Source organism: Cervus canadensis, chromosome 25 (genome assembly GCF_019320065.1).
Source record: "Cervus canadensis isolate Bull #8, Minnesota chromosome 25, ASM1932006v1, whole genome shotgun sequence".
NCBI lineage: Eukaryota > Metazoa > Chordata > Mammalia > Artiodactyla > Cervidae > Cervus > Cervus canadensis.
The window spans coordinates 45190506-45210396 of record NC_057410.1 but is presented as its reverse complement, the minus strand read 5'-3'; the positions used below and the strand labels follow the sequence as shown (position 1 = coordinate 45210396).

Genomic DNA, 19891 nt, shown 5'->3' with positions numbered 1-19891 from the left:
TAGACATTTTGAAAGTTTTTAGTATTTTGCTTCAAAAGCCATGCTGCTATTAACACTTTAGACTTATCTTGCACACGTAAGTCATTTCACTGGAAATAAATTTCTTGAAGTGGAATTGAAAAGTGAAGAGGCATGAACTTTTTCTGAAGGCTTCAGATTTGTTTTGCTCAACTGATCTCTCAAGAAAATAAATTTATTATAGCCCCAAACTGTTATATGAGAATGCCTATTTCAAAACTAATCATGCCAAACCTTTGTCGATTTCACTTTGGTATTATTATGTCTTTGGTTATTAAAGAGAGTAAATGTATTTTAAGTTTACTGGCCATTTGTATTTCTTCTTTTGTTATGTTTATAAATTTCATGGATTCTGCTTCCAATTTTTTTTAACTGTGTCTTTTAAACAGTACAAATATTGATCTTTTAAATGCTATAAAAGATGGCTACACTATTTACTTTTAAGTGAGCAAGTGTGTCTCAATTTTAATAAAGATGTCTTTTTTGCAATTTTCTAGCTTTTCATGTTTAAATAATCAAATCTATTAATCCTTTCTTCATAGTTTCTTGCCATGCTTCCTTATTTAAATTTTTGATTTATTACTAATGTTCTTCACATGGTAGAAGTTTTACCATCCAATAGTTTAATGAAAGCAAATCATAATAGCCTAAGCAACATAAGCCCCATTTATGGAATAATGAACCACACTATGATAAAGTAATTCAAGTTTTTGGATCAAATTTTATTTTAATTTTTAAAAAATTTATATCCTAGCAACAACAAAAAAATTATATCCTGAAGATAGTTTCAAAGGCAGTTCAAAAAATTTAACAACTTTCTGGTTAACTTAAAACTTACTTTTCCGTGAAGCAAAAAAGTATATGCCACAAAGTCATTTTTTCTATTTGGTGAACTTGGATTCTATAAACTGAGTAAAAGTTTTGTTATAAAACACCCTTCTGAGGTAGTGATAACACTATTTCAAAAATGCACAGAATTGGGTTGATCATACTTTTTCACAGAAAAGCAAGGGCTGACACTACAAATTTTCATAAGAGAGCAACTCTCACTTGGTGGAAGCACTGTTCCAGTCTATTGAGGAAGACACTACATGTTCGTGTCTTAACCTCCAGCCTCCCTTCTCTCAAGGTACGGCAGTCACTAAGTTTAGGTGAGGTGGCATGCAGCCCCTATTCACAGCAAAACTGCTGAACTACCTCAGTGGAGGGCCTCGTCTGGCCTAAACTAATCACCTAATTCCAGTCCTATGTTGTAAAGCAGCCTGAGGATGAAGCTGACACAGAGGGTTGTATAATATAATTGACATACAATAAATTATCTTTGCTTAATCCAGTTCAAGCTGAGTGTTGTGCTGCTTGTAAATTAAAAAATGCTAGCACAAAGCAAGATCTAAATAATGCTCTATTTAAAATGAACAAAAACTACTTAAATTGTTTGGAACTAAGAAATTTTTTTTCATAGAAACAATATTCTACTCAATGTATATCATATATAATTTTAACAATAAGACTTAAATATAACATATATCAATATGCTTCAAAACCACAAGTTTGGAAGCCAGAAAATCTTTCCCCTCCTACCCCACCCAGCCTGGTGGGACCAGGGATCCGTGTGATATGGCGGTGAGAAGTGTCAGCTGGAGATGGTTTACTAATTCCCTCACTCTTGTTTATCTGTCCACTGTTTCTCCTTGAGAGATGAGAATTCTTAGGGTATCACTGGGCAAGGAAGATGATGGACAAGTTTACAGAAAATAATAAACAAGAGACATAGGTGAAAGGGGAAGTGCTGACAACTGACAGGCAAAGGGTTTTAAAATTACAAAACTTGTCCTGCAAAAAATTCACCCTTGGAAGTAACTGATTCTTCAACTTGTCTGGCTACCTAAAGATAAAATAAAAAGTACCTTTTGGGTCAAAATACACAAACTTGGTCCTAAGAGTAATGTCCACAGTCACCTAGTACAGGGAACCAACTTCTGGTCACTTCACATTATTGTCAATCCCAACAACTAAAAGTAATCTTAACAGCTTTACATAGGAATGTCAAACCAAAATGAAGAAAGTATGACCACAATGCCGTTTCAGGCTGGACACTGTTCAATTTAAAACATTAAGACTAGCTCATATTGTACAATCTACTCCCATGTAACGAAGTTCTTCCACGTATGTCAGCTCTGTGCAGAGCCAAACATTAGAGAACAGAAGGGGAAAAAACGAGTGGGAAGAAACCTTGGTCATTTGATAGCTATGCAAACTTGTCAATCAAACTTGCCTCAATTTCTTTAATCAGTACTGGGGTTGAAGGGCAGGGAAACTTTTCCTGAAGATTATTGGAAAGATCAGCAGTGATAAAGAATGTAAAAGTTGTTTAGAGACACGAAATTTCTCAACAAATGTAAAGAAAGTTAAAATGACCTATTATCTTCTCCAGAATATAACTCCGCTGTTAACAAAACTAAAATCTGTGTCTGGTAAGGTATGTGCTACTTCTGGATAGCCTTTAGATACTTTTCTTTGGTCAAAGGTGTAACAGGTAGTCCTTGCTTAAAGGCAAAAAGTGAAAATAGCATTCAATGTGTTTTGCAGCAAGCCATTATAGAGGCAGAACACGTTAAGGAGTAACAGAGGCATCTCCAAGCTCCTTCCTGGGAACTACACTCAGTTTAAGTTGCCATAGCTTTTGACTGTGTGCACTGCAATTTATCTCAATTTACCCAATGCAACCATTAGCAAGATGTGTTATAAGGTAATTTGCTTTATGTGGCTTACAAAAGATTACTGAACAGTCTACTTTTGGAGAGCAGTGGAAACCTGTTTTCTCATTTTCTCTTTTCAACTTTGAAGGCTAACATACATACAATAAACTAGATCCACTTAGAGTACACAGTCTGATGAGTTTTGACAGTTGTGTATACCCAAAAAAACCCTCTCAATCAGGATCTAGAGCATTCCCAATGTCTCTGAAATACTCTTTGTGACCCTTTCTAGTCCCTCCACACCTGATTCCAGAAAACCACTGATGGTCTATCCCCAGCATGCAGGTACAGTGTACAGTAACTGCCTTACATGAATAAATATAAACAAAAGTAAGCAATCCTTAAAAATACAAATATTTCTAAATACAAAAAATAATGCTAATTACCTGAACTTCTTTCTTATTGGATCCCTCCTCTGTGTCTGATTGTTGTTCTTGTTCATTTTCATCACTCTAAAATAGATTATCAATTTATTTTAGAAAAGTAAAGATAATTTTTAAACAGTTAATATTTAAATATATTAAGGCTTTTCTAATTTAAAATGACTTGGGAAAACATAACAGGAAAGGAAACCTGGTTTCTAAGTGGGGATTTTTCTACCCCATTTATAGGAAGCCTGTTTTATCCGCATAGTACAATCTAATTAGGTTAGCATACATAGTGAGGAAAGACCATTCACCTAACATTCTGATTTAAGAAACACATTCATACTGGGGATGAGGATGCTGGAGGTTTAATGTGAAAATATGATACTCAATTTTATATTGTGATGTTATTGTATGTACTTTAATAGTCAAAACAGATACTATTTAGCTGCCCAAATATAATGAGGCAGCAAAAATAGGAAACATTCTCTTATGTAAGAAAAGCTCTATTCTATAAGCTTGGTAAGATTTATATAGCAATCCTATTATGTTTAGGTAGTTTAGCTATCTAGCAATTTCTTGGGAATTTATAGCACACCAAATAGAAAACACAGGCTAAAAGCCTATATTCAGCCAATGGGAATATTCTATCGGAAGGCTTAAAAACTCAATAAACCTTAAAGGGCTAAAAGAAAAGGGAAATACACAGTCAACGCATCTGGCTCAGGCTCAATATAAAAATACAACAGGCTTTAAGACTAAATCATCCTATTTCAGGCTGGTACAGCTATTTTCAGCTCTGTGAGTTAGGGTAAATTTAATAAAGAAAATTCTGAGTCATAGTTACCTCATCCATAAAGTGGGGATAAAAACATTACAGAATTGTCCTAAGGATTATAGAGGATCTTTATACAACCTATCACGTGGTATCTAGCAAAAATGGTATTTGAAGTTACTAAGCAAACAGGAGAAATCAATGCTGCTACTACTAGCATTATTTATTAATATAAATGTATTAACTCCACAATATGAACTGGTTGTCTTTACGCATTACTGTTTCATGGAAGAACACAGGAACTGAAAATTTTAAAAATGGGGAGGCTCAGAGTTCTTGAAAAGTGGTAACTAAGAAAAAAAAAATGAAACCTAAATAATAACTTGCCTAACCATACACCACCCTTTCTTTGACAGAGCCCTTTTTGTAAACTGTTTGATACAGGTTCAATCACGTGGCTATGGAAAGGAAAGGATATTTGTGCTGATGGCTGATTAGAACACAATTCAATCCAAGGTCAAATTAAAAAGATGACTATTGCCTATACAGATCTCAGGAACAATCATTATAATGCTGGTTACATGTATGACTCTAGAAAGTAGAGTTTTGAAGGGAGAGCTAGTCCAAATAAAACTGGGGAAAAATAAATACTGTATAAAAAAGCTTTGCTTACTAAACACCTAATACATATAAGTTATTAAAAAGATAAGAATTTTTAAGTAGTAAGAGTTACTAAGATGCTAAGACTGACAGGCTTTATTATTAAAATATTACTGGGAAATCAATTAAAATCAACCAGACATCACATACTTCCTGACAAAGGAAAAAAACACCCTGCCAAGAGAATACTGAACCAGAATCTGATCATTTCTACACCTCAAATTACCAATTTATAGGAAACACAAAAAACTACATGTATGTATTAAACTATACTTCAGGAATATAACCCAGTTCATTAAAAAATAATTGTAAGAAAAAAAAGAGATGGAAGGAATAACTGATTTTTTAAGAGACTTGAAAGAAAAAACTAATCATAATTTATGGTCCTTATTTGGATGCTAATCAAATCAGCAAAAAATAAAATTACAACAGACCATTTATGGCAATATGAGTCTGGAGGACATTAAAACTGTCTATTCAATATTAAGGATTTATTGTCAATTTATTTAAAATAAACATGATCATGGTATTATGATCACTCATTAAAAGATAATATTTATGGTTACTTTTAAAAAATAAAATTTTAATATTTTAAAAAGGAGTCCTTATCTCTTGAAAATTCATACTGAAATTTTATATATATAGTATTACTAAAATTTTCTTCAAAATAATTGGGAGTTGAAAAAGTGGTAGAGATTTAACTTAACAATGAATATCTGGGGTGGAATGATATACTTTATGTTTGAACGTTTCTGCATTTTTTTTTTCTGGAAAAAAAGAAAAGGCTAAAAAAATAATCCCCAAAAACTAAATTAGTTTCGCCTCTCTGAAGTATATGTTGTATTGAAATAGGATAAATTTCACATTAACTGTGTTATCCCATAGTTCTTCTTTCTCCTGCAAATGAACAATAATGTAAGGCAAATAGAGATGAAGAAGAAAAAATTAATATTTATAAGATTGCAGCCATTATTTTTTTATTCCAATACTGGGACAGTACTCTTGCTTGTAAGTAATGTCAGAAATCTGAGTAGTTTATTCTTAAAAAGAAAAGCTCTTCTGATTTAAATAACTAGCTCAAACACATAGTGATGACCTAAAGAATACATAATCTGAGGCATATAAGAAATTATTAGTGTAGACTCCTAGAAAGATTAAGAATATATCAAGTAGTTATATTTTAACAGACTCTCACATCTTGTGTCCAAAATGAAACTCCTGTAGATCTTCTTTTCTCTCTTGGTCGCCGTCGTTCTCTGATTGATTTAGGTTGTGATTTATCTTCCCCCTCTTTTTCTTCTTCTTTCTTTTCTCCCTCTGTTAAGGATGAAAATTAATCATATGGCAGCAATGCATCTTGAGAGTATTTGCAAAGTAAGTATGAAAACAATTCTAAGTCAACCGCTGTGAAAGTTTCTGAAGTTCTCTAATCAGAAATAATTTTTGCCCCCTCAGTGCTCCTATAACACTTGGTTTAAACATGTCTGTATCTCCCATTTGATACACTCTTGAAAATCAAGAACTAATTTTAATTACTTCATTTTTCTAGTGCTTAAAACAAAAATTTTGCTTAAAAGACACATTTCATAATATTTACTGAAGAGAAAATAAATGAATCCTATCAAGAGAATGGGGCCCTAGTTATTAATGTCTGACAGGAAAATAGTTATCATACCCAAACAGTTTGTAACAATGGAACAGCTAGTAGGCATACAAATTTATCAGTTTCTACTTCTACCATTCCCAGTCCTCACTGGGCAGTAGAATAAATACACTATTCACTGAATTTTCTTTTAGTATCTCAGAGCAAACCTTTTTATCCCCCCTGGGAAAAAATTATCTTTTATTAAAAACAAATCAATGTAAAGTCTTCAAATTTGTTCCCTTCCTGGGATAGTTAAAATATCCTCAGACTTACAAACAAGAAGACTATTAGAACCTCTGGATATGCTTTAAAAAGGAGACATATGGAGCAAAGTAATGCTAGAAATAACTGTCAAAAGGCTCCTGTGTCATCAGCAGGCTCCTTGTCTCCTGTGAAGAAAAAGCAGCAAAAGAAACTCTAAAATTCTAGTATTAAGAGGAGTTTAATGTTTTTAGAATTAGTTTAGTACAAAGGCCTCAAACTCCAAAACCAACAGTGGTCATCCAGGTTATATAAATGGGTAAAACCAATGGGTCGAACCAGGGGGGCACAACTCCAAAGGGCCTGCTATTTCTCAGCTCTAATCAATTGCTGATGTGAGAATTCGGATCCAGTGTTGCCATATCTTCCAACTTTTTAATAGAAGACAGAATTTGAACTTTTATGCAAATATCCATAATTTAAATGTTGGCTCAAAATTTTTATAATTATTATACAGGCCTCACACTCAGAGGTTTAAAGAACTGAAATATTTCAATGACCAACAAAAGAAGAGTCAGCTTGCAATTGAAAAAATTTTAATTTTCTGAAGCTTACTCCTATAGGACTACTGATATTATCATGACTAATACTATCTGATTTGCTTTTAAAATATAAAATACCTATAATTGGAATACTTTTATTTAGCACCCATTTCTTAAAGTAGGAGTTAATTAGTGTTTATATAAGAAGTTTATAAGCAATAATCGGAAATGTTAATAGTTAGCATCAACATGCCAATATACAGCTGAAAAAGAAACCTATTTTTCAAGAAATAAACATAGAAATAATTTTGGCAAGGAATTTATATATATATGTTAAATGATTTTTAAAACAATTTCACAATAAACAGTTAAAAGATATGATCTACATAATATGCAAGAAATGACTTGAAACATCACTAAACTGTTCTTAGAAATAATCACCCCACCAGTTTTTCTATACCAACTTTTCTATGTTGATCTACATAAAGATTTTTGAGGTCTTAGGCAATAAAGATACATGTATCAATGCCAGATCATACAATTTTCTGTTTTTATTTTCTACTTTTCTCATTCTCAACCATCATATTCTCTCTGGTTAGGTAGAACTGAGTCCCACTTTAGGATGTTGGCTCTTTTCTGTTAAACTATATTAATTAGGAAAAACCAACTCAAAGAATTATCTGAAGGAAACAAAGTGCTTTCAAATTTTCGTTCTTACCTCTTTCATTTTCCTTTGTTAATCCTCTGGAGTAGGCAGAAGTTATACCTACAAGACTATTTGGCCTGTTTAACTGACTTGAAGCATAAAGTGAACTGCTCATTGTAGAAAGTAAAGAGGAGGGAGTGGTTGAACTTGAAGTTGATACTGGTCTGTAGCGTTGATAAGTCTGTGAAACGTGAAAATTAACACCCATTCGGAATATTACACACAGATAAAAACATAAAATATTTAAGTTCATTTTAAAGGAAAAGTAATGTTCTACTCATGTCAAAATAATTAAGACTTCCAGTTAAAATCCTATGAGTAACTTGTATGTGGTTTGTTAGTAAATAAATCTCCTGCATTCTGAGAATCACAGGAACCACCCATGCCATGTGACCTGCCGAGCTGCTGGTATATCATTACCTCATCATACGTTCTGGAGTACTTTTGTTTGTACTCATCTTCTCTAGATGTTTCTGACTCCTTCTTTTCTTCCTGCTTCTCTTTATCCTGTTTCTCTTTTTCCTCTTTGTCTTCATTTTCTTGTTCTCTGGTTCGGGTGGAACGACTCCTCCCTATTGTTTTTTCAGCTTCCTGAAGATCAGTCAATGTTACCCCCTGCACACAAAAAAAGGTGTATTAAATTAAATATGAATGTATTAGAAGTCAAATATGCATGTTTAGAACTGGTCTGCAAATTTAAACAGAATTTCTACTTAGCAAGTCATATTCATTCTATGAAGAATCATCATAAGCAAGCACAGTAATATGTACTGGCAAAGAAAATACATGCAAGAAATTGTCTCTATATTAAAGAAATTAACAAAATAGCACAGGAACTGACCGTATGAATATATATATTCGTCAGAAGTTCAAAGAAAGAAGGAAAAGCAAATATATACACTATTTATATATTAATGTTACATGTATTTATGAGTTTTTATATACACAGATGCACAAAGAGAAGATTTCAGTAAAGTGGTAATTTTTGAAGGTTAAGTCCCCAAAAGGATAGATTGAATTTCAAGATGTAAAGGTACAAGACAGAAAAAACATGTTAAAAACAAAAAAAAGTTAAGATCCTACCAAATACATAGTGTAACTTGAAATGTAAGTAATGGTAAGGATCTAATAGTTTATCTGGACTCTGGAGCCCCTGAACTGCGGGAAAGGGAAGACAGAAAGAGATATAAGAGACAGAATCAGAATGGCAAGGAGGTAAGAAGATGATAATTAGCTGGAGTTGACATTTTCCTCATACTTGCACATTAGCTTTTTGAAACAACTAACATAAAATGCTTATTTCCCACCCCTTCCAAATACTCAGAATTATTTAATAATTATGAGACATCATATATGATTCATTTTTAACACTTATCAAATACTCTTGAATCAGACACTATATTAGGAATAGAAACATAAATACTCAAAGAAATATACAAAGACATACAAAACATGCCTTAACAGTAATAGCCATATGTAATATTAGATGAAATGTAATTAGATAAAATGTAATATTAACACCATAGCTATATTTAAAAGGCTACAGTAGGATTACTAAAGCAACTTTTATATTTTAAGATTCATTCATTATATTTACTGAGATCAATATTTTCACAGAAATGTGAAAAGGGGAAACATAATTCTGAACTTTTATATATTACACACATTAAATATACCTGTGTTGATCTTCTAGACTGTCTTGCTTGTCTAGATCTTGCTTTTCTTTGGGATTCAGACTCTTCATCTCTAACAGGAGTGAGGTATGATCTACAGTAATAAATAAAAATCATCAGCTGGAAATACATTACCTATGAATGTAACCACACATGAATGTACATAAATGAAACTTTTAAGTTCAGCATTTTAAGGGATTTTAAGAAAGAGTCATCAGAAAACGGTTAGACCCATTCTGATATTCAACAACGCAGTTTGATGGTTTTTTAAACTGGAACTACTCATATTAACATATATTTTTAAAAGTTTTTCCTATCCAGTTTTGTTTTTCCAAACGTGTAGTATCATTACTCTTAGCTCCTTTCTTGAGTCCCTGCAACATCATCCTAGATAATATGTGAAGTTATATGGCTAAACTCTAGACTGTCAATGTTTTTTTATGGTAAAATCATTAGGACTGAATACAGTTTTTAGGATATGAGATGACTAGTGAAGAAGCACGACTCCCTGCACTTCTGTCATCCTGCATTTACTAAAAATATTTTTGGCAGTCATCATACTTTTGCTCATACTTAGAGTCATCTAAAAATTCAAGTGCTGTTATACATGAACTCCTTTAAAATCAGCATATTACTCTTGGGTCACTGATTTTCTGATACAGAATATAGCATTTGGTATTATCTTCACTAGATTTTATATTTTAAATCTAAGCCTAGGAGTGGCGGATGCACGGCACAGGAGCGGCCAAGAGAAGCTGACCCTCGTCCAAGGTCGCCAAGAGGAGCTACCGCTCGTCGAAGGCAAGGAGCAGCGGCTGCGCTTTGTTGGAGCAGCCGTGAAGAGATATCCCACGTCCAAGCTAAGAGAAACCCAAGTAAGACGGCACGTGCTGAGAGAGGGCGTCAAAGGGCAGATACACTGAAACCACAATCACAGACAACTAGCCAATCTGATCAGACGGAACACAGCTTGTCTAACTCAATGAAACTAAGCCATGCCGTGTGGGGACCCCCAAGACAGACGGGACATGGTGGAGAGTGGTCCACTGGAGAAGGGAATGGCAAACCACTTCAGTATTCTTGCCTTGAGAACCCCATGAACAGTATGAAAAGGCAAAAAGATAGGACACTGAAAGATGAACTCCCCAGGTTGGTAGGTGCCCAGTATGCTACTGGAGATCAGTGGAGAAATAACTCCAGAAAGAAAGAAGGCATGGAGCCAAAGCAAAAACAACACCCAGTTGTGGATGGGACTGGTGACAGAAGCAAGGTCTGATGCTGTAAAGAGCAATATTGCATAGGAACCTGGGATGTTAGGTCCATGAATCAAGGCAAATTGGAAGTGGTCAAACAGGAGATGGCAAGAGTGAACGTTGACATTCTAGGAATCAGCGAACTAAGATGGACTGGAATGGGTGAATTTAACTCAGATGACCATTATATTTACGACTGTGGGCAGGAGTTCCTTAGAAGAAATGGAGTAGTCATCATAGTCAACAAAACAGTCTGAAATGCAGTACTTGGATGCAATCTCAAAAATGACAGAATGATCTCTGTTCGTTTCCCAGAGTTCGGTAATCCAAGCCTATGCCCCGACAAGTAACACTGCAGAAGCTGCAGTTGAACAGTCCTATGAAGACCTACAAGACCTTTTAGAACTCACACCCAAAAAAGATGTCCTTTCATTATGGGGGACTGGAATGCAAAAGTAGGAAGTCAAGAAACACCTGGAGTAACAGAAAAATTTGGCCTTGGAGTACGGAATGGAGGAGGGCAAAGGCTAATATAGTTTTGCCAAGAGAACACACTGGTCACAGCAAACACCCTCTTCCAACAACACAAGAGAAGACTCTACACATGGACATCACCACATGGTCAACACCAAAATCAGACTGATTATATTCTTTGCAGCCAAAGATGGAGAAGCTCTATACAGTCAGCAAAAACAAGACTGGGAGCTGACTGTGACTCAGATCATGAACTCCTTATTGCCAAATTCAGACTTAAGTTGAAGAAAGTGGGTAAAACCACTAGACCATTCAGGTATGACCAAAATCGAATCCCTTATGACTATACAGTGGAAGTGAGAAACAGATTTAAGGGGCTAGATCTGATAGACAGAGTGAATGATGAACTATGGACAGACGTTCGTGACATTGTACAGGAGACCGGGATCAAGACCATCCCCAAGAAAAAGAAGTGCAAAAAAGCAAAATGGCTGTCTGAGGAGGTCTTACAAATAGCTGTGAAAAGAAGAGAAGCAAAAAGCAAAGGAGAAAGGAAAGATATATCCATTTGAATGCAGAATTCCAAAGAATAGCAAGGAGAGATAAGAAAGCCTTCCTCAGCAATCAATGCAAAGAAATAGAGGAAAACAATAGAATGGGAAAGACCAGAGATCTCTTCAAGAAAATTAAAGACACCAAGGGAACATTTCATGCAAAGATGGGCTCAATAAAGGACAGAAATGGTATGGACCTAACAGAAGTCAAAGATATTAAGAGAGGTGGCAAGAATACACAGAAGAACTATGCAAAAAAAGACCTTCACGACCTAGATATTCACGAAGGTGTGATCACTCAACCTAGAGCCAGATATCCTGGAATGTGAAGTCAAGTGGGCCTTAGGAAGCATCACTATGAACAAAGCTAGTGGATGTGATGGAATTCCAGTTGAGCTATTTCAAATCCTGAAAGATGATGCTGTGAAAGTGCTGCACTCAACATGCCAGCAAATTTGGAAAACTCAGCAGTGGCCACAGGACTGGAAAAGGTCAGTTTTCATTTCAAACTCACAGAAAGGCAATTCAAAGAATGCTCAAACGACCGCACAACTGCACTCATCTCACACACTAGCAAAGAAATGCTCAAAATCCTCCAAGCCAGGCTTCAACAGTACATAAACCGTGAACTGCCAGATGTTCAAGCTGGACGTAGAAAAGGCAGAGGAACCAGAGATCAAATTGCCAACATCCGTTGGATCATCAAAAAAGCAAGAGAGCTCTAGAAAAACATCTACTTCTGCTTTATTGACTAGGCCAAAGCCTTTGACTGTGCAGATCACAATAAACTGTGGAAAATTCTGAAAGAGACGGGAATACCAGACCACCTTACCTGCCTTTTGAGAAATCTGTATGCAGGTCAGGAAGCAACAGTTAGAACTGGACATTTAACAACAGACTGGTTCTAAATCAGGAAAGGAGTACGACAAGGCTGTATATTTTCACCCTGCTTATTTAACTTACATGCAGAGTACATCATGAGACATGCTGGGCTGGATGAAGCACAAGCTGGAATCAAGATTTCCGGGAGTAATATCAATAACCTCAGATATGCAGATGACAGCACCCTTATGGCAGAAAGTGAAGAAGAACTAAAGAGCCTCTTGATGAAAGTGAGAGGAGAGTGAAAATGTTGGCTTAAAACTCAACATTCAGAAAACTAAGATCATGGCATTTGGTCCTATCACTTCGTGGCAAATAGATGGGGAAATAGTGGAAACAGTGACAGACTTATTTTGGGGGTCTCACAAAAAAATCACTGCAGAAGGTGACTGCAGCCATGAAATTAAAAGACGCTTGTACCTTGGAAGAAAAGTTATGACCAACCTTGACAGCATATTAAAAAGCAGAGACATTATTGCTAACAAAGGTCCATCTAGGCAAAGCTATGGTTTTTCCAGTAGTCATGGATGGATGTAAGAGCTGAACTATGAAGAAAACTGAGCATCAACGAATTGATGCTTTTGAACTGTGGTGTGGAGAAGACTCTTGAGAGTCCCTTGGACAGCAAGGAGATCAGACCAGTCCATCCTAAAGGAAATCAGTCCTGAATATTCACTGGAAGGACTGATGCTGAAGCTGAAACCAATACTTTGGCCACCTGATGCGAAGAACTGACTCATTCGAAAAGACCGTAATGCTGGGCAAGATTGAAGGCGGTAGGAGAAGGGGACGACAGAGGATGAGATGGTTGGATGGCATCACCGACTCAATGGACATGAGTTTGAGTAAGCTCTGGGAGTTGGTGATGGACATGGAGGCCTAGCGTGCTGCAGTCCATTGGGTCACACAGAGTCGGACACAACTGAGCGACTGAACTGAATGACTGACATCGATTAAATGTATAAAAGTTCTCTGTAAAATATTATCCTGTAAAACATGGTTCAATGGTTATTTTTTCATCCATCCAATTTATTTATGGACCTATTGGTCCTATGCAATTTATTGCTTTTGTACTTCCACCAGATGAGGAGAAAAAATAAGAGAAAGAGATGAAACCTATATGTGATACCACATCTAGTTAAACAGAAGTTTATAGCAGCCTATACAGGTGCTTGTATTACTTCAGCATTTTATGAGCTGCTCTGAAAAGTCAAATGAACATAAAAGGCTAAATTCTGATTTCCACTATATATGGTCAAAGTTTTTCATATTTAGTTTAAAACAGGGAAATTTGCATGCCCTTTTACCCACACTGAAAACAGTACTATCAACTATCACACTCTCTCCCAAGAAGCCTAGAATCTTTTTCAATACTTTCAAACTGCTATGAAAATTAATAAACCTATTTATCATATGCAGGTTAGGGGCATAAAAATTACTAGCTAAAAGATTTGTAAACTCTGTTCAGTTAAAATTTCCATATAAACATTTGCCCTAAATTAGCATAAAAACCTAGCCTATCAATTTGTAATGCATATTTCCTATACATTTGATAGTCCCCATCTGATGTTTAGTTCCTTTCTCCTTCCTTGAGCTGTCTATACAGAGCAGACCTCTAAGAATAGAACATAGAGAAGACAGAAAATTCATGTTTTTAGTATGTTTTTAATTCCAAAGAGCTAGTCATCAAAAAAGATGGCCCAATATACCAAATTTCATTGCTGCCTTAAACATTACTGTATCATACTGTCATACTGGATTTCTTCCTTGTAACTACACAGGGTGTGTAATTTTACTTACTAGTCTTAGACTGCCCACTATTTTCTGAACAATCCAAAGGTTATTCCTAATTTAAGGACTTTTCCCCCAGTAAAAGCAATTATTCTGTATATTATTTCTTTCCCTAACATTTACTGGCTGAAACATTTATATTTATTTATAATGGGAAGCTCCCCTAGAGAAGGTAATGACTACACACTCCAGTATCCTTGCCTGGAGAATTCCATGGACAGAGGGATCATGGGGTTGTAGAGAGTCAGACACGACAGAGCAACTAACACCTTTTTTTGGTTTGTTTCAATAAAATTTATATTTTGGTTAGTCAACCAAATTACATCTCTAAAAAGCAATACCAACCCTTGCTTCTCACTCAGCATTTTTCCTTCCAGAGGGAAGATAAGTGGTCAAATGGGAGCTGGCTGAGTCAAGGGAAAATGGTAAAAATGAGTAGTTATACGAAACCATGGGAATTCATACTACACATATGAAGTTATTAGTAAGGTAGTATTTTGCAGTTTGAAAAGGCTATGGAGAATTAGAAATACTTGAACAACGAAAGAATTTTTCATCATGCCCCACCTGTCTGTCTATCTATCTTGCTATTCCCCGAGGCTTGCGGGATCTCAGTTCCTCCATCAGAGACTGAACCCAGGCTATGGTAGTGAAAGTCCGGAATCCTAACCTCTAGGCCAATAGGGAACTCATCTATTTAAAGCAAGCTTCTCTGCTCTTCTCCCTGATGCCTCCTCCCTCCAATTAATCAACTGGAAATTTTATGAAAACAGAAAATTCTCACCTAAACCTGATCAATAAAACCAGGAAAACTCAATACTGTGGAACTTAATAGTGTACACAGTAACGAAAAGTACATATGTAGGGATATATAAAAATGGCATAACTGTATTAACATCTTTTTAAGCCACAGAATATTCAGGGCTCCCCTGGTGGCTCAGACAGTAACAAACCTGCCCGCAATGCAGAAGATCAGAGTTCAGTTCCTGGTTGGGAAGATCCCCTGGAGAAGGGAATGGCAACCCCAAATCACCATATATATGATACAGGGGAAAATTTTCAACCATATACATTTTGAAATAATAAAATTTAATTAAAAGATAAAACAGGGGAATTCCCTGGAAGTACAGTGGTGAGGACTCTGAGCTTTCACTGCTAAGGGCCAAAGGTTCAATCCCTTATCAGGGAACTAAGATCCCACAAGCTGAGTGGCCAAAAAAAAAAGAAGACAAACAGCAAGGCCAAAATTGCAAACAACTATCTGACATCAAACAAAACACAAACATTAATATTACTGCAAACATCACTGAAACAAGACATATTTTCTATAATATAGACTAGGAAAAATGTCAATAGACATTTTTTTCCCTTACACTATTAGGACCTGCTGTGTCTTAACAATATTGCCAAATATTTAATTCTCAATCTTTAAAATCTTACAGGATTAATTCTGAAAGGCTGAAACTTAATACTTTTCAACAACATTAAAAAAATAAAGAAATCTGAGATTAAGAATCATAATTTACTAGTTCTGAAACAACTGATGATTTTTGGGAGATAGTCATTGGCTTTAATTGTCACTGGAAAAAAATTTTAAAGTATGGGATGCTAGAAATAGAAAGGATTCTAGAAGTTAAAAATTGTAAATTAAATACCTGATTTTACAGAAGAAGAAATTCTGACCCACAGAGAACTCTTATTTTAGGATTAAGGCAGACAAGGAGTAAAAAAAATCAAGAATTCTCAAGCCTTTTCCCCTTTAACTACCTTCCAAAAAAGCAAAGCCTTTAAATTTATTTTCACTAGAAGAGAATGAATGCCTATGATCCTCTAGTTTCTGTGACTATGTGCTCTCACTGAAAACACCCCCAAACCTAAAATTTACAAAACTCAGAGAAGAACCAAGCAAGCGTAATTAAAATGTGATTAAAATGTGATGTGACCTGTACTGGTATTCAAATCACAAGTGCTAAGTGCCTGTAGGGCTCTCCAGGCAAGAGTACTGGAGTGGGCTGCCATTTCCTTCTCCAGGGGATCTTCCAGACCCAGGGATTGAACCCGGGTCTCCTGCATTGCAGGCAGACACTTTGCCGCCTGAGCTACCAGGGAAGCCCCGAAGTATCATTAAATTTCACCATAAAAATAGAAATGAAATATAAATATATTGACAGAAACTAAAGATGCAATGACAGAAAAGAAAAATTTTTTAATCTAAAAAAGTTTTCATTTTTTTAACATTTTTAAAACATTTTTTAACATTTTTTTAACATTAACATTTTGTTACTTTCCATATAATCACCACAAATTTACTGTAAAGATGCTACTGCTTTTACAGCACACCATGCATTTTGCTAGGCATCAGAGACAAAAGATATATAAGACTGTCTATATATGAATACTATGTACCAGAAAGAAAACCAGATTAATCTGGTTGGTATTTTAGTTACAGAAAATATCAGTTATGTGGTTAATTCTGAAAGAATAAAATATTTAAAGAGGTTACATTTAGTTTCCTAAAATATGCTTTCCCAAGAGGTAAAACCAAATTCAAAGCTCGGGACAATGAGCAATATAGCAGACAGAAAGAACTCCCTGCACTGATTCTCCTGTAATCTTGGGCCTAGCCTTAGCTCTCACACTAATCATATCAAAGTGGAAAAGTCACTTAATATTGCTGGGACTCAGTTTTCTTCTGTAAAGGATATCATAAAAGATAATAGTAAGTTCCTTTCCACATCTATGATTCCATACCAACTGGCTGCAACAGGAAGAAGAGCGCAGTGCTCTAAGTATGTTTTAGCACCCGAAATAAATTCACAGACTCTAAAAAATTTAACAAGTGTCTTCTATTTTTAAATACCAGAATTTAAACTAAGTGAATGTATTAAACATATGTAAAATTATTTGGCTTACACAGATGCCTAAGAAGCCATTCTTCAACAAGGGAATTTTATTTTAAAAATTTTTTTATTTTTTTCAAGAAGGGAATTTTAAAATGAAATTCTCAAATATAACAACAAAAAGGAACCTGTTAAGCATCAAATTTCTTAACAATGAAGCAGAAGGGGGAAACAATGAGAAGAATAAAAAACTTGTCTTTTTCATGTTACATCTACTTTTCCATGAGTATGATTTGCTTGATATGTGTTTAGAGTACGTGTTTAGATCTTCACTACAAAAATGTTTTGAATTCCAACAACCATTAAAACTAAGAAGGCTAAGTAAGATAACTGTCTGGCTCAGTGCCTTTAAACAAGAACTGTCAGAGGTGGGTTACCAAGCCTAAATGCTAATAATTGCTAATTATATCAATTTACAGAGTTCTGAGCTGACATAGGTTATCTCATTGTATTAACCTGCTGAAGAGATGGACACCAACTTCCCAAGATTAAAAAACAGAACAAAACAGACAACTTACATCATTGGGCAAGATACATCAGCAGCGCTATTAGGACCTGTACACACCTGCGTCTCTCCCTGACCTCTGCAGTGGAGGAGACAGTGCCAGCAGTAGTTGTGGTCAGGGCTGTGGTAGAGGCTGCAGCGTTAACAGCAGTTGGAGCAACAGGAATGGTCACTGCCGTAGGAACACTGTCCTTTTCCTTGTCAGTACTATCCTCAGCCCACAAACGATTTGAGGTACTATAGCATCATAAGCAGCAACACAAAAAGAGAAAAGGAAAACAGCTAAACAATGAAAGCACTTTCTAGCAGCTGAAAACATGTGACTACAGGGATGGATTTTAAAGAAAAACAAACACACAACGTGAGACATTGTTCAACCATGAACCAAAAAGTTCGCCCAGAGCTGTCAGAGAGAAATTTACATTTTAAGAAGCTTAATTCAAGGAAAAGTTCTTAAGTCAGGAACTTAACTTTTTTCCCCAGACATATAATTGCCTCTTTTGGAATCAATTTTTGGTTGTAAATAATTTTAACCAGGTCAATGAAAAAATCCAGAGCCCCACAATCTTCTACACAAAAATGCATGCACATACGTAAGCACACAGGAGGCCTGAATACAACACGTATCTGTGACTCACCTGCTTGGTGTGCCTGCTGAGGGGGAACCCGCTGTGATCTTTGTAGTAGTGCTTGTGCTGGAAAGCAGGCTTTTCTGAAGCCCAGCTGCAGAGGTAACTGTTGGTGTTGATGTGGTGCTTGGAACACTAGAACTAATCAAATCATCTTGTCTTCTACCAAAGGAGCAACTAAAGGAAAGAGTCATATCTATATAGGATGTGTCTGTAGGTGTATTCTATAGTCAATGCCTATACATTATACAGATTCACAAGGCTAGGAAAAAAAATCTTAAAAACTGTGTTCCTAAATACACCACCGGCTCCAGCACCAAGAGTTGCACCTACAACTTGCTAGAGTCTAAATGATTTTACTAATTTGGTAGTGTATCCTTTTACTAAACCCCCACCCACCAACAAGATTTAAAGATGATCTGACAGCTTCCGTTTCTGGAACAGTTCTATGTCATATGGACTTGCCTGGAAAAACACTTTGGTTTTACTCAGGGGAAGTTAAGACTAACATTTTTGAAAAAAAATGTTTCGGCAATGGATCACAGCCTTAGGAGTGACCCATGCCTATATTATATCTGTCGATCTTTTAGTCTTTTTGATCGCTCTCAGCAGAAAAAATAATGCATAGATCTTCTACTCCCTCTCCAATATGATATTACCAACATTCCAATTCAAGGCATTTCTACTACTCTGAGTTGTAACACAAATAAAAACTTTTCAAGTCACCAAATGAGATAAACCAAGTTACTGACTATTCCAAATGCTCCAGTCAATTACTTAATCGACTTATATGTAATTATATACAGAGTTCCTTTTCAATATAATCTAAAAGATACTTCAAAATATTTAATTTAAAAATACATAATAGGAAGGCATAAGTAGGAGCAAACTTTCAACCTGTTGTTAAATATATATTCTGTGTCTTTAGGAGCAAACTTTCAACCTGTTGTTAAATATATATTCTGTGTCTTTAAATGAAAGTTTTATTTAAACAACAAAAAATATATAAAAGCACATTTTTAATATTAAACTGAGAGCCCCAAACAAACTGCCTCATATTTTAATAAAAGAATACATGAACGTTACTTAAGAATTATATTATTACCTTTTATGATAAGTTGATCCTTCATTAATGGAGCTATTCTTTTTAAGATCATCTTCCCATTTTCTTCTTGTATATGAACTACTTGTTCGCAAACTTGAAGAATCTCTGTGAAAAAAAAAAAATCCTTCAGATTCTGGCAGATAATTTTAAAATAGAGTTAAAGAAGCTGCACATTAATAAACACAGTAGAAGTAAAAACTAGTCAACTCCCTTAGAAAAACACTTTGGAATATTTGTTAAGAAATGAAAGCAATTCACTAAGATTCCAGTTCTAAGATTCTATACCTAAGGAATAATTCTACCTATGAGGGGAAACAGAAATGTCTATAGAAGTTTTATTTATGATGACAAAATATTATATAATTTCAATGTCCACAGTTTGGGCAGGGGGCATGGTTACTTTAATATCAGCAGATCTACTCTACAAATACTACGTACTGATGAAAAACAATGT

General features: G+C 35.2%; 1 protein-coding gene across 5 annotated transcripts in view; it reads right to left on the bottom strand.

Annotated features, from left to right (window-relative positions):
* PPP1R12A (protein phosphatase 1 regulatory subunit 12A) overlaps positions 1-19891 on the bottom strand; it is a 160998-nt gene that overhangs the window by 21062 nt on the left and 120045 nt on the right. For 2 of the 5 annotated variants that reach the window (XM_043447134.1, XM_043447132.1), the window contains exons 12-19: positions 19438-19542; positions 18342-18509; positions 17764-17940; positions 9348-9438; positions 8092-8286; positions 7684-7852; positions 5773-5894; positions 3164-3229 (exon numbers count right to left, since the gene is read on the bottom strand). In XM_043447134.1, the coding sequence (XP_043303069.1) occupies positions 3164-3229; positions 5773-5894; positions 7684-7852; positions 8092-8286; positions 9348-9438; positions 17764-17940; positions 18342-18509; positions 19438-19542 (1093 nt within the window). The remainder of the gene's footprint in view (positions 1-3163; positions 3230-5772; positions 5895-7683; positions 7853-8091; positions 8287-9347; positions 9439-17763; positions 17941-18341; positions 18510-19437; positions 19543-19891) is intronic. The other 3 variants (XM_043447133.1, XM_043447136.1, XM_043447135.1) reach the window with 3 other exon arrangements.